General features: G+C 42.0%; 1 protein-coding gene and 1 long non-coding RNA gene across 2 annotated transcripts; both read left to right on the forward strand.

Annotated features, from left to right (window-relative positions):
• The first annotated feature begins 1,294 nt into the window (after positions 1–1,294).
• LOC306918564 lies at positions 1,295–1,759 on the forward strand. Its single transcript, XR_013789352.1, has 3 exons — positions 1,295–1,417; positions 1,522–1,599; positions 1,692–1,759. It is a non-coding gene; the product is annotated as an uncharacterized lncRNA (long non-coding RNA).
• A 13-nt stretch (positions 1,760–1,772) lies between these two features.
• On the forward strand, positions 1,773–5,239 carry LOC306918565 (mediator of RNA polymerase II transcription subunit 14-like). Its single transcript, XM_079531460.1, has 8 exons — positions 1,773–1,843; positions 2,016–2,213; positions 2,341–2,473; positions 2,819–2,895; positions 2,993–3,166; positions 3,261–3,469; positions 3,736–3,930; positions 5,113–5,239. The coding sequence occupies exons 1-3, from the start codon at positions 1,820–1,822 to the stop codon at positions 2,431–2,433; spliced, it is 315 nt and encodes a 104-aa protein (XP_079387586.1). The 5' UTR covers positions 1,773–1,819; the 3' UTR covers positions 2,434–2,473; positions 2,819–2,895; positions 2,993–3,166; positions 3,261–3,469; positions 3,736–3,930; positions 5,113–5,239.
• Positions 5,240–14,651: the final 9,412 nt, after the last annotated feature.

Here is a 14,651-nt window from a genome sequence, read left to right on the forward strand (position 1 = left end):
TGTGCTGCTGCACTATACATACAGGAATACAGTACAGCGGAGTGCAGTACAGTACAGCGGAGTGCAGTACAGTACAGCGGAGTGCAGTACAGTACAGTACAGCACAGTGGAGTACAGCACAGTGGAGTACAGCACAGTGGAGTACAGTACAGTACAGTACAGTGGAATACAGTACAGTACAGTGTAATACAGTACAGTACAGCGGAGTACAGTACAGTGGAGTACAGTACAGTACAGTACAGTACAGTACAGTACAGCGGAGTGCAGTACAGTACAGCGGAGTGCAGTACAGTACGGTACAGAACAGTACAGTACAGTACAGTGGAATACAGTACGGTACAGTATAGTGGAGTACAGCACAGTACAGTGGAATACAGTACAGTACAGTACAGTACAGCGGAGTGCAGTACAGTACAGTGCAGTACAGTACAGTGGAGTACAGCACTGTACTGTACTGTACTGTACTGTGCTGTACTCCACTGTGCTGTACTCCACTGTGCTGTACTCCACTGTACTGTACTGTACTGTACTCCACTGTACTGTACTGTACTCCAGTGTACTGTACCGTACTCCACTGTACTGTGCTGTACTCCACTGTACTGTACCGTACTCCACTGTACTGTGCTCTACTCCACTGTACTGTGCTGTGCTCCACTGTACTGTACTGTACTGTACTGTACTGTACTGTACTGTATTCCACTGTACTGTATTCCTGTATGTATAGTGCAGCAGCACAGACAGGCACTGGAGCATACAACTTTCCCCTTGAGAAAAAAACCATAAATAAAACATTACAATAAAAACAAATGGTAAATGAATGAACCGTATGAATACAAGTTTTTTTTAAACGTGACGAGAAAATACTATAATTGTCCGTAGAAAATGACTGACTTACATGCACTCCCGATGGACAGGAAGGAAACACAGGGGTGATATCCCAACAGGAAGTCCCCCTTAGTCCCGCCTCCTACATTGTGCAAGTGAAGAATAGTAGACTCTTGTCCCCCTTGTCTGTGACAACAAATTAAGATATCTGATTGTAACATATTTGTAATACATTGCTTGACATGAGCTCAGCTAAAATTCAGAGATTTTGTATATGCAGGATTGTTCAGATATTTGCTACACTGCCCTGTCCTCCATAGGCCAGTCAGTATTATCTTGTCAACATGTGACATTTGGTACCTTCATTTCCAAGATATAATTTATGAATGCACATGGGACACAGAGAGTTGAATGCATGTATATGTTTTCTTATTGTTCGTCTGTTTTTAAATGTGTTTCAGCATTTATTGAGACCGCATTACCGACTCTGTTCATTCCTATTCTCGAGCCCTGTGGTCGCTCTGAGTGCCTGCATATCTTTGTAGACCTGCATTCATGGTTGTTCCAGCCCATGCTATAGTATATGCAATAGGTAGGTAAAGGGCAAACGCAAAATAAGTTAAAGAACAATTATAAGGTTAACATCGACCTGTGTTTTTCATCTCTAAACCTATACTAACAATCCCTACTCAACAGACCAGTCCATGCTGGATGACATCAAGAAGACCATCAACGATGACATGAAGTGTATTATATCTTGGCTACAGCAGCTAAGTATGTCCATTGTCCACCCCCTGAAATTATACAAGGATAAGAATTTGAAATGTGAAATTCTTTAGAATCGTAATCTCTTTCTCTCTGTCCAGGTTGTGGTTGGGTGAGCAGCGCTGTCGACAGTCTGAAGCACCTCCCCACCGTGTGCACAGATGTCCTCAACAACGCCACGTCTCATCCTGTAGGCGATTTATCCAAACACAAGCTCTTCATCAAGCTCATGCGACTACCACAGTACTACATTGTGAGTTACTCATGCATGATTCATGAAATCAATGGCAGTCCTTTATTAAATTACGTAATCACTCCTTTGCATGGGCTTTTCCATTCTTTTACAATCTCTTTCTTCCTTGGTTCAATTATCATCTCTTATTTTCTTGCCTCTCTTCTTCCCACTCATCTCTCCTTACCCATAGGTTGTGGAGATGTTGGATGTGCCTGGTTGTCCTACAGACCTACAGTACAAGTATTCCTTCCTCTCTGTGTCGCAGCTGGATGGCGAGGATGGACAATTGCCATGTGCCCAGCTCCTGCAACTCTTCAAACCCAACGTTGAGCAACTTGTCCAAGACACCATGACAGGGAAAGGGGCCCGCCCCGGAACAAATAGGAAGGTAGATATGTGTAGAAGAGTCTAGGATCAGCTTACTGGTATTATGATTTGTTGTTTGCTTAGTATAAAGTAGCTTCTTTTGATATGTTGTGTATGTTGAGATTACATTTCTCTGTGTTGTGCATTAGATGTCTGGAGACCAGAGGGCTCTGGAGCCAAAGAAGCCCAAGCGATCTGTAGAGATGTGTGCCTTCAACAAAAAACCTAGTGGCCATGTGTGACACCAACATGCTCTTCATTGGCCTCAAAGCAGAGGTACAGGTATGTCCCCATATCTTAGGGGTCTTGCTTATAGGACACGTCATCGGCACATTGCTGGCCTGGCCTGGAATCGAACCTGGGACACCCAGGGCCTCTAGTTGTGCAACACGCCTTTTATCACGTTTTGCTTACCACCATTAGCTTCTGAGGGGTGTTATTACCTCCCTCCCTCCCTTTTTGATAAAGGAATCAAAGACCTTGTTTCCGGCTTTCTCTAACAATCTTCCTCACTTTTGTCTTCCTATGAACACATCCAGCCATTCTTTTCTGTTCTTGCATCTAATTTCCCCTCCTCACGGTTCACCAGACTAATGTGCATGTCTGTCGGCGTGTGTGTGTGTCTAGCTGTCCAACATGGAGATCCCCAACCAAGAAGTCCAGGTGGAGTGAGACGGATGCAGTCACGCTATACGCCTTCTCAAGTTAATACACACACACAAGCACAACCATCAAACTATTTCAAGAAATGTTGCTGAAAATATACTGACCACAAAATCGCTTATCTCTCCCTTTCCCTAGAATCCCTCCCAGTAAAGAGGTAGGAGAGGAAACCCAGAGAGCTCTAGAACGCTCCCTGTTGGACTGCACCTTCTGCCTGCAGGGCAGGAACAACCACACCTGAGTGGCTGAACTGGTGCTGGCCAACGGCACAAGGAGCAAGGTGTATACACACATACAAAGCGATCACCTCAGGTGTGTTGAGTTATGTGGTTTTTGTAGTTTTCTTTTCTTTTCCACCACATTGTCTTAGCCTCTAAATGTGTCATCCCTCATTTCATCCAATCAGCCTCGTGCCCATGCTGGGTCTGACACAGCGCACCAACACAGCCTACAGTGTTTCTCCATCCTACCCCAGTCAACCACACACATCCGCCTGGCCTTCCGCAACACATGTACTGCAGAAGCTGAGGGGTGGTGGCCATTCGAGACAGTGCCTACAACCTCTTCGACAACACAAAGATCATAGAGGGCTTCTACCCGGCCCCGGGACTCAAGGTATTGGCATAGTGACAAGGCAGAGTTACGGAGTGCTGCATCTTATCTAGGATAGACGATGACTCTGCCGAAGCTACCTGGAGATAAATGCCTGTACATACTGGGCCACATGGAGCGAGGCTCATTGGATGTTCCTGTTAAGCCTAGTTTTTCCTAGCCCGTGTTTCCACACAGAAGGCATTGTGTGTTGCAAGCTAAACCTTAAACTTTGTCTTTATCATGTTCTTCATTTTCCTCTACTCTTGTTTATGTTACTTCCATTGCAGACATTCCTCAACATGTTTGTGGACAGCAACCAGGATGCTCGCAGACGTGATGGACACCCTGGTGAACCAATTGCAAGCCCAGCAGCAGCAAATGAAAGGTGGTGCGGGAGGGGTGTACCCACCACTCATGTCGCCACCAACACCTTACCACACCAACGTAGCCATCACCCTCCATAATGCCCACCCAGTCACCAGGTAAAGATACCATGTGGAGCCCAGCTTTTATGTTTTTTTATGGACTGAAGAAGTCTACAGTATGTGTGTGTTTGTATATTAAAATGCATTTAATTTAGGTATTTATTGCTGCCTGAGCTTGTCAACCCACCATCAAAACATTCTGTTTTTCAGTTCACACTCATCGGCCACGCTCTCTTGGTTAAAGGATAAGGCTGGCGTAGGTTTTTTTTCTTGTCAACACAACAGACTAAATAAAATGGAGTTCTATGATTTGCGGGATATATTTGATTTGTTTTGGGAAGATGTTACTTGAAGAAATGTTTCGTAGGCTATGTTGATAAGAAAGAAATTTAGTCTGTCCTAATTATGTGTAGACATGTCAAAGCAAACCATGTTAGAGCATAATAATAATAATGCGTGAGAGTGAGTGCCCTTTTTGATTGACATGAGAATCATCTTGTTTGTGTCATAAACATTGGACACACGCCTCATTGCCTAGCAGGTAGTAAAGGTTCATACATAGTCTGGATTTTCGGTGGTTAGGTGACCACCGAACTACAACACGACGTCACAAGCCGCTGTGAAGAGCAAACCACTGCCCCAGCCCTTCTCTCTGTTTTTACTCACCACCGCTCAACGTTATTTCAGCTCCGGTGGTCACCTCACCACCGGAGTGGTGGTCACCTCACCACCGAAAATCCAGACTATGTATGAGCCTTAAGCATACAGCCAGTCCTGCTCCTTCCATCCTGCACTGTCTCAGTCCCCCAGCCGAAGCTTGCGAGGAACTTGTCAATTTATACCAGCCCTTTGGTGTGCTGTGCATGTGTACAGGGACCATCCATACCTCTGGCTCCCGAGTGGAGCACTGAGGGCACCCTCTCCCTTTGGTCCTACCCCATCCTTTCTCTTTGGGGATAGCCATGGGCCAGAAAAGCTTTGCCAGCCCCCACGGTAAACTGACATGGGGTTAATTCTAATCTGAAACGGCTGGGCAAGGACTGGCTAAACTAGTGATGTTTTGTCTAGTCACTGCTTGGCCTTAGGGCAGTGCCACACAGAAGTTAGCTAGCCAATAGCCAATAGGTCTTATGAAGTGAATCGACAGTGGGCACACTAGTGCATGCATTTGGATTTCTTTGGGTTGGCAGGCAGTAAGTGAAGTCCATGTGGCTGCTGATGACTGACTTTTTTGCCCAGGTGCTCTAGATCCCAGTTCTCCATATGCCATGGTGTCTCCAAGCCAGAGTGGCCAGTGGCCAGGCTCTCCCCAGGTCCCAGGGCCTTCTCCAGGGGCACGTATGCATGGAATGTCCCCTGGAAACCCATCTCCACTCGCCCATCGCTGAGTGCTGACCCTCATTCGCACGTACTGTGACCAGTAAGCATTGCTCTCCTTTGTACAGATTATTTTTGTCTGTCCTCAGACACAACTGTGAGATTTACCAGCAGCATCTTGATCGTGTACTTTTACTTTGAAGAGAATGAATCATGAAATCTAACTTAATGTTTGTTTGCCCAGGTTCCCAGGTCATGCCCAGTAGTATGCCTTGCCTCTACCTCAGCGTCCATGGGCTCCTTCTATCCCCACCATCCTCACTGACATGCTCTGGCTCCCCTCAACCATGCCCTGCCTGGTGCCGGGCATGGCAGGGAGCTACCTCTCCTCCACTGGAACGCTTCTGGGCTCTGTCATCATGAGACACCACCTGCAGAGCATTATCCAGAAAGAGGCCAATGTGAGTGTTGCACAGCTCCGCAGGGCTTTTACGTAGAGTGTCTTTCTAGCCTCTTTCCTTCCATTTACAGTAATTCATCCAAAAACTTCCCATTGTTTCTTTGCTAATTCATCCCTCGATTCCCTCCCTCCTGCAGTTGTCCATCGTGAACTCCAACGAACCAGGTGTCATCATGTTCAAGACGGAGGTGCTCAAGTGTCGCGTGGCTCTAAACCCAAAGAACTACCAGACGCTGCAGCTCAAAGTTACACCGGAGAATGCTGGCCCCTGGTCACAGGAGGAACTACAGGTGCTGGAGAAGTTCTTTGAGACCACGGGTAGGTGCATGTTGTGAGCTTGTAGACCAGTACTGTAGATTAAAATCAGTAATCGTTGTAAACTTGTGTCACATTCAGCATAGATTTAGCGTAGAGGGAAATATAATGGCGGAGGATTTAAATGAATGGGGACTTGAATTATTGTCTATTTTATATTCAAGCTATTATTATTGTTGTTTTACATACTTGGCTTAACTTTTGTTCTCAGGTGTCCGGCTCATCTGGGTTCACCGTCCGTCCACCTGTCCCATCCACCCGGCCATCTCACAGATAAGGTCACCTCATCACCTACAGCACCGCCCGCCCACGGCAACACCCACTGAACACCGACAGCAACACCATCCGTAATGCCCACCTCAACGCCAACCTCAACATCAGACACAGACTGCAGCACAGATGACACAGAGAGCCTGTCCACTGCTGAGAGAAGAGAACACTGGCCTTCGTGTGTCGCTTGGTGCCGCGAAGCTAACAGCTATTATAGGTTATGATATAGAAAGACCAGGTACACTTCAATTTGAAAAACATTTTCTGATGCTGATGGATGGGAAAGTACAATGTGCCTTGGAGGAAGCTCAACCTTGCAGACATTTTTCTAAGTAAAAACAGTAGCTTACCCTTACTGACTGTGAAAACTGCTGGCCATCGTTCTACCACGCTCGTTACAGCAGGCTTCTGATTTACTATCTCTCGTCTGGGTAGTGGGAATGTTTGGTCTATACGTTTTGAGATGAGTGGCATTTGGACGGTTCCAAGAATCATGAGAATCATTCTGCCATTTTTTAGGCTTTTTGCATTCTTTGTCAAGTAAAGCAAGCAAATAATTGCTTCACCTCTTTTTGGCAGCTTGATATCCTTGCTTGATGGCGGTAACTCTGGATTGGCTCTACTACTATTACCCCCATTTGCTAGTACTTCCTCCACTACTCCATTTCTTTTTTTTGAGAGGGACAGACAGTAGGCTGACGGGAAAAGGGGGAGAGAGATGGGGGAGTGACATGCAGTAAAGGCCGTCGGGATCGGGAGTCGAACCCGCGGAACACTGCCAGACTCGGGCTACCGGCCAAGGTGCCTGGACCGCTGAGCCACAGCCCAGGCCCACTACTCTATTTCTTCAAAGCTTTGAGCAAAAGTTGCCCATCTTAGTTATGATAGGTTACCAGCCTTGCCATGGTTCGCCATAACCACGCTCAGAAAGGCAATGGTGCTTTTGCCACACTGATGTACTCTTCTGGCTCTGGATATACTTTGAAACTGTATATTTTCTCAGCAAGATGCTGTAGTATGTTATGCTTCATATCTCTTGATAAGTACAGAAGTGTTCCATCTCTCACATAAGCACGATTGAAGTAGGTTGAAGTTGACAGATGTTTACTGTTCAAGACAGTATTGTACAGTAAACAATACTGTCTTGTACAGTAAACATACAAATCAAATGTTTACTGTACAAGACCATTTATAATTTACTGTTCAAGACAGCATTGTTTACAGATGTTCTGTACAATACAGTATATACTTATACTGTTTACAGAGTTTTTCTTGAAGCTTACTGTACAAAACGGTATTTCTTTTACAATTTCTTTGTGAAAATAAACATCAGTACTTAATGCATTGTTTTATTGGATTATTGTTTTGCACATGAAGATAGTTGTAATTGTATTGTAGAATTAATTTGAATGCATTTATTGCGAACGCAGTGAGCATTTACTATGAGACCCAGCAGATCACGTCTGTGTGTGTGTGTGTGTGTCTGTGTGTCTGTGTGTGTGTGTGTCACACTGTAACACCACCCGCCCACCACCAGAGGGCGCAGCTGTATCACACACAAAAACACACACACACATGCACGCACGCACACACACACACACACACACACACGCACGCACGCACGCACGCACGCACACACACACAAAAAACTTAACTTAAAAAAAAACTTAACTTAAAAAAAAACTTAACTTAAAAAAAAAAATTAAAAAGGAAAAACGCACACACACAAAAAACTTAACTTAAAAAAAAACTTAACTTAAAAAAAAAACTTACAAAGGAAAAACGCACACACACAAAAAACTTAACTTAAAAAAAACTTAACTTAAAAAAAAACTTAAGGAAAAACGCACACACACAAAAAACTTAACTTAAAAAAAAAACTTAAAAAGGAAAAACGCACACACAAAAAACTTAACTTAAAAAAAAAATTAACTTAAAAAAAGACTTAACTTAAAAAAAAAACTTCGAAAGGAAAAACGCACACAACAAAAAACTTAACTTAAAAAAAAAAATTTACTTAAAAAAAAACTTAAAGAAAAAACTTTTTAAAAAAAAACCTAAAAAAGAAACACGCACGCACGCACACATACACACACTAAAAAAATAACTTGAAAAAACATTTAATTTAAAAAAACTTAACTTAAAAAAAACCTTAAAAAGTACGTAATTTATTCTAATTGTTGTTATTGCAATTTACGAGCTGCGTTCGCTTCCCGCGTTTGCGCGTCTTACTTGTGTTATTGGATTCTCAGGAAAGGAAATGCAATTAAGGGATTCAGGCTACATATAATGTTTAAGTACTGCTTACTCAGAATAAACATGTTTTATAGTACTGCACACTCAAAACAAACTAGTTCTGCTAACTCAGAATAAACATGTTTTATAGTGCTGCACACTCAAAACCAACTAGTTCTGCTAACTCAGAATAAACATGTTTTATAGTGCTGCACACTCAAAACCAACTAGTTCTGCCAACTCAGAATAAACATGTTTTATAGGGCTGCACACTCAAAACAAACTAGTTCTGCTAACTCAGAATAAACATGTTTTATAGTGCTGCACACTCAAAACCAACTAGTTCTGCTAACTCAGAATAAACACGTTTTATAGTGCTGCACACTCAAAACAAACTAGTTCTGCTAACTCAGAATAAACAAGTTGTGTAGTGCACACTCAAAATAAACAAGTTCTGCTAACTCAGAATAAACACGTTAGTGTAGTGCACACTCTGAATAACCAAGTTCTGCTAACTCAGAATAAACAAGTTACTTCAAGTTACTTGTACTGCTTACTCAGAATGAACGAGTTACACTAACTCACTATTCTGAGTTTAGGTTAACTTGATTCGATTGAGGCAATGAGTTTCAGCATTTTTATTGAGTTAACTCAACTCGTTGAATTTTACAGTGTAGAAACTGGGAAACTGTTTGGAAAATCAGCGTGAAAAGTTGACTCTTTCTCTTCACCTCCTCCTATGATCTTCACCCGTTCATATGTGTGCACAGCCACGGAACAACAGCTGCAGCCTATTTCATCACGATCGCGCTAATGAAACAAAACGCTACACGGTGACGGTACAGGATTATCATTTCATGTCAAGTATACAGTATGTATCAGAAGTTGATGTTACCCAGGTAAAGTAGGCTAATGCGTCAATCGCGCATGTTTAACGTTTTCCAGACATGAGCCTAACCTTTTTTTTCATTGTTGATATAACGCCATTTAGGTCAATGATATTTGATATAGGCTAACATTATGTTGTGATATAATAATATAGCAGCGGGTATTTAAGGGCCAGTCAACTGTCATCCGTGAGAACGTGTTTTGGTACGATGATGCGCGACCCATCCCCAGGGGGTCCCCGGAACATCCAGAACCCCATGGGAACGCGCCCAGGGGGCCGGGCCGGTTCCGGCAAGCCACCCTGCGTCCGAAACGGTTGAGAAATGACGTGTAGGGGTCCCCAGGGGGTCACTGTACTGTACTGTACTGTACTGTACTGTACTGTACTGTTACACCTGAAATCATCATATATACAGTTAATATGTATGTGTGTGTTAGGCTGAGCAGTTATTACATTATGAGTTGCTACAGGCTGCACTGTTTTGAAAACCAACCAAATGCTACTTTCGTGCTCAGACACAGCCAGGTAGCCAGGCAGCCATGCAGGCACACACAAAGCTACTTAATGAAGTGGTTGCACCACTTAAAAAGCACTACAGAGGAGTGTCATTTGATATTGAAAGTGCTAACCTTAGCTGTGGTATAAAGACGTCATATCCCGGATGGACACTGAATTTTATGATATTGTTTATTAAACATACATGGAGAGCCCTGTGACTGAACAGACACTCTATTACAATGATTATATCAGAATATAGCTTTATCCTTTTAACAAACAAACAAACAAAGTCCCATGCTCAACACAGAGCCTAAAGTGATTTCACATACACACCCATAGGTCCATAGGTAGCGTCACACCTGCTACATACACTTGTCACTGTTCATATGCAGCAAATTATGTGCAAATGTAACAGAGTTCCCTTTTCTAGTTGATTCATACAATGGGAAGCACCAACGTCTCTCTTCACAGACAACTCCAGCCATGACAATAATTCCACAGTATTCATAATGGGTTACAGTAGTTTGTCCTGTGTTTGGTTCTGTACGTTTAAAGTCAATACACAAATATACAAAAAAAAAACTTTCTTCACTAGATTTTTATTTTCCATCGATGCTTCATGTTCCATCAGTGACACATTATGAATGATGATGAAAAACAGATTAATTAAAAGTAGTTAATGAACAGGTCATATCAGACCAGATCAAGTAATTTCCCCAAATTCAAGGTATTCTGAATTTGGTAGATCTGCTTTTAGCTTCTGTGGCCCTAATACATGGAATGACCTGCAAACGACATTACAATTGACCACATTGGTACCCCTGAGTCATTTTAAAACCTTGGTGACCATACAGATCCCAACAATATGTAACTGTTTTTAGATCGTTTTGAAATTTATCTTAGCTTTTATTTGTAATCATATGTAATTAATTTATTTGATATTGTATTACTCAACGACACTGAAAATGAGTTTAATTACTCATTATCAGTGTAATTTCGAGAACAAATAAAACTTGAATAGACAGTGGGTATTAATCCGTCACACATGTGTCATGTTCCATTGTATGAATAATCCAAATGATTGAATTAAACAAAGTTCATGAACAGGTCATATTATTTAGACCAGTGGTTCTCAACCTTTTCAGGCCACGACTCCCCAAAATAAACCTATTTGAACTGGTTACGCAGATACATGTTGTGATAACAGCTGATTTACAAGCTCGTTGTGAGCATGCAAATCAACATGAGCATGCATGTTCACAATCTTTGCCTCTTTCTTATATAATTTGCAAATTTCTCCAATATTTGACTGGTTCTATAGTGGCCTATAGTTTGTTGATCTTACTTTTGATGCAGTGATGATATTTTCTATTATATTTAATGTATATCTTTTTTGTTTTTTTTGTTTTTTTACTTTACCGTCAACTGGGGGGGGATTTTCCCTTGAGAAACAATGATTTTCCATAAAAAAACCCAAATCTACATATGTTAAACAATAACGCAATAATTGCAGTCATTGTCAACATCTCTAATTACCACAAGTAATTAAAAAACAACAACAACATATCAAATAGCTGATTCAATGAAATAAAATAGGTTTCTTTGACACAGTGGCAGATTTGGATTACATTTGTAGGATTAGAGCCTAGTATCACACACAGATCTGGTAATGCTGCGTTCACACGGGCAGATGCAAAGATGCAGTCTACCATTCATTGTCAATGGAAGCCAGCATTAAGATACAAAGATGCATCTGACGTTTGCTGCTGAAAAAGCTACAAATTGAAGCTGAGCTGGGTTCAACTTCCAGATGCAAAGCTACGACTGTAGCTGCAATGACACACGTCACTACGGACGCACGTTTGATGATGTCAATGACCGTGTGAGCAACATATTTTACAAAGCTTTGCATCTTCGCATCTTTTGAACGCAGCATTAGAGATCTATCCTGCTGACGTGCTTTCAGAGCCCCTTGAAGCATGGCAGTTTCCCAGCTTTGTGGAGGTAGAGCAATGTATTCCCATGCTTTTTGTTCTTGCCTATTGTAAGTGGCTCCGGATTAAGAGCGTCTGCTAAATGCCTAAATTGTAAATTGTAAATTGATGAACAAACGCTGAAATCATGGATACTGTATATAGGATGGTATCAACTATGATGGAATAATTCAGTAGTGTAAACAGAGTAGGGGGAATATAGCTCATTATAGTCACTGACATTACTACCAAGCTGATCAGAATGATTCTAAAAGCTCTTCTCTTCAGGCCGTTTCCCTCCCCACTGTCCCTTTGTCCTTCTCCTGGTCCAGGCTGTTTCAGAGCTCTGAGGACTGAGAGGCAGCAGAAACACACCACAGAAATGCACACCACCCAAAAGCCCATCAGGAAGTAGTAAGGATACAAAGTATCGAATATAACAATTAACAAGCTGACTGCAAGCCCCGTCAGCCAGACAGGGCAGCAACAGGCCACCCTGTAGTGAAGAGCTTTGTACCTGAGAAACACCACAGGGTGAACCACCGCTATGTAACGCTCCACACAGATAAAACACTGGAACGATGGGATGGAGAATAAGAAAAACTAAACAAAAGTAAATTTAGTAACCATGAACAAAATTAAGTTGTATGTGAAGAGCCATGCAGAGTAAATTACATCGGCCAAGGTAAAGAGGATCACAGATACAATCAGGTTGAGATAGAAGAACTCGGAGGCGATCGTCCCACCAGCTCCACTCAGTATCAGCCACAGAACGTAGCTGTTGATGGGCAGACCCAGGGTGAGCTTGATGGAGCTGAAGGTAATCGGTACGGCCAGATCTGAGAATGTGAAGGAGGAGGAGGAGTTGGTGCCATTCGCCAGTGTGTCGTTCTTCTTCAGGCTCTGTGTGTGTCCTGTAACCGGTACAGAAGATGGATTTGAGCACAGTTGACCTGATATAACAATGACACAAGTAGTGATGGGAGATTAATCGGCAAACACATCGGTATCGGCCGATTTGAGTTGTTTTTAGATTAATCGGCATCGGTTTGATTAATCAATCAGACTTAATCGGTCCGATTAATCGGTCTGTCTTTAGTCTTTACAGATGAAGAAGCCCAAAGTAACAGCTTGAACAGATCTACAAGACAAAATTATTATATATATTTTGAATACAGAATGAGATCATATCGACATCGGTAATATCGGTTATCGGCCATAACAGCAATTAATTATAATATCGGATATCGATATCGGCCAAAATGTCTCCGGCACATTCCTAGAAACAAGTTATACTTTTTAACAACTATTCTCAATGTTCTTCTGAAAATAACAACTATTCTAATGAACAATGAACACAAGGTTAAAGGGATCTCACCTTTTGATGCCAGCAGAGTGTCTCAGATCTCTGAGTTGGTGGTTTGGTGAAGTCTCTTCGTCCGACGGTCACTTTCTTCCTGATGAGAGCAGATCCTCCAAATGATGAACTCTGTGCTTTGCCTTCTCTAGCTATACCTTTCCCTGCTCCTCCTTCCACTAATGTTTGTTTGTTGCACACCTGCACTTAAAAGCATGTTCATATTCCATTGGATTCATGGAAATGGAAATAATCTTTATGCAAACTTTGTCCTTAGTTGGATAACCTCGGGCAACACGTATGTACCGATAATTTGTTTATTAACCCATGACACAACCCATGACCCTGCAGGTGTAACTATGACTGATAGTCATAGATATAGATGGATGGATGGATGGACCCCTGGTGTTCTGGGGTAGCCATGCTCCAATATACAGTACAGGTATATACAAATTGGGAGTCACTGCTTCGATTGGCCCATTGATCAGGCACCATGTGCTACAAATGAGTGGGCTTGTAGCTCTTCACTATATTCTAAATTTAGGGCCGTAATAACCTTTCTGCTCTGTTTTTCTACTCTTAAATTTCATTTTTGGTGTTCTCAAATGTTCGTTTATAATTGTGTTTATTATGCTCTGTATCTTGAAGTCTTAATACCTCATGTTTATTTTGTTTTAATTTGTTTTGCCATCTTGTATAGTTTAGTCTAAAATAGGCCTGCGTGTGACATTCAAATAATGCGTGACGCTCGATGATTTTTCCCACGTCTCCATACCCATACTCCAACATAATTATTACTATTTCATAATGTGAAATGTGTTAATAATAAAATTGACCAGTACTATGAAGAGAAGAAGGCCCATGGGCCAAATCTGAAATGGTAAACAGAGAATTGGCCATTTGAGATGCATGATCTGAGTAGGAAATAGAGAGAATACATCTTGTGATGTCAACGTGCAATGTCAAATATATTTAAAAAATCACACCCGTGTGAACTGAGTGGTGTAAGGTCTTATATAGCCTGTCTGACGTAATGAAATCACACCCGGGTGAACAGGGTGAACTTAGCAACCATGCTCATTTTTTGAGCACAGACTAACAAAGCCAGTTGTAGGAGTGGTTTACACCACTCAAAAAAAAGAGACAGAAATGCCTCATCAAGTAGAAAACTAGAAAATAAAAAAATGAATTAAAAGTAATAAAAATCACTCACCCTCACACATTATGACAGTCACCAGAATATGGGTGTTTTCAATGAATCTGATGAAAGGAGATGTAGTTCGCACACCAGCCTTGAGCTCCACATTTTTATTTCATGGAGAAGAGGATACAACGTTTCGACCCCTTCGGGTCTTCGTCAGGATATGTTCAATTAATCTAACATGGTTAAAATGGTGTTTGAAAATACAATGGGAAGCTTGTATATGGACGTCTGTGACTCCTTTCATATATTTGACCAATGGC

The sequence above is a fragment of the Electrona antarctica genome (assembly GCF_951216825.1).
Source record: "Electrona antarctica genome assembly, contig: scaffold_84, whole genome shotgun sequence".
NCBI classification, from domain to species: domain Eukaryota; kingdom Metazoa; phylum Chordata; class Actinopteri; order Myctophiformes; family Myctophidae; genus Electrona; species Electrona antarctica.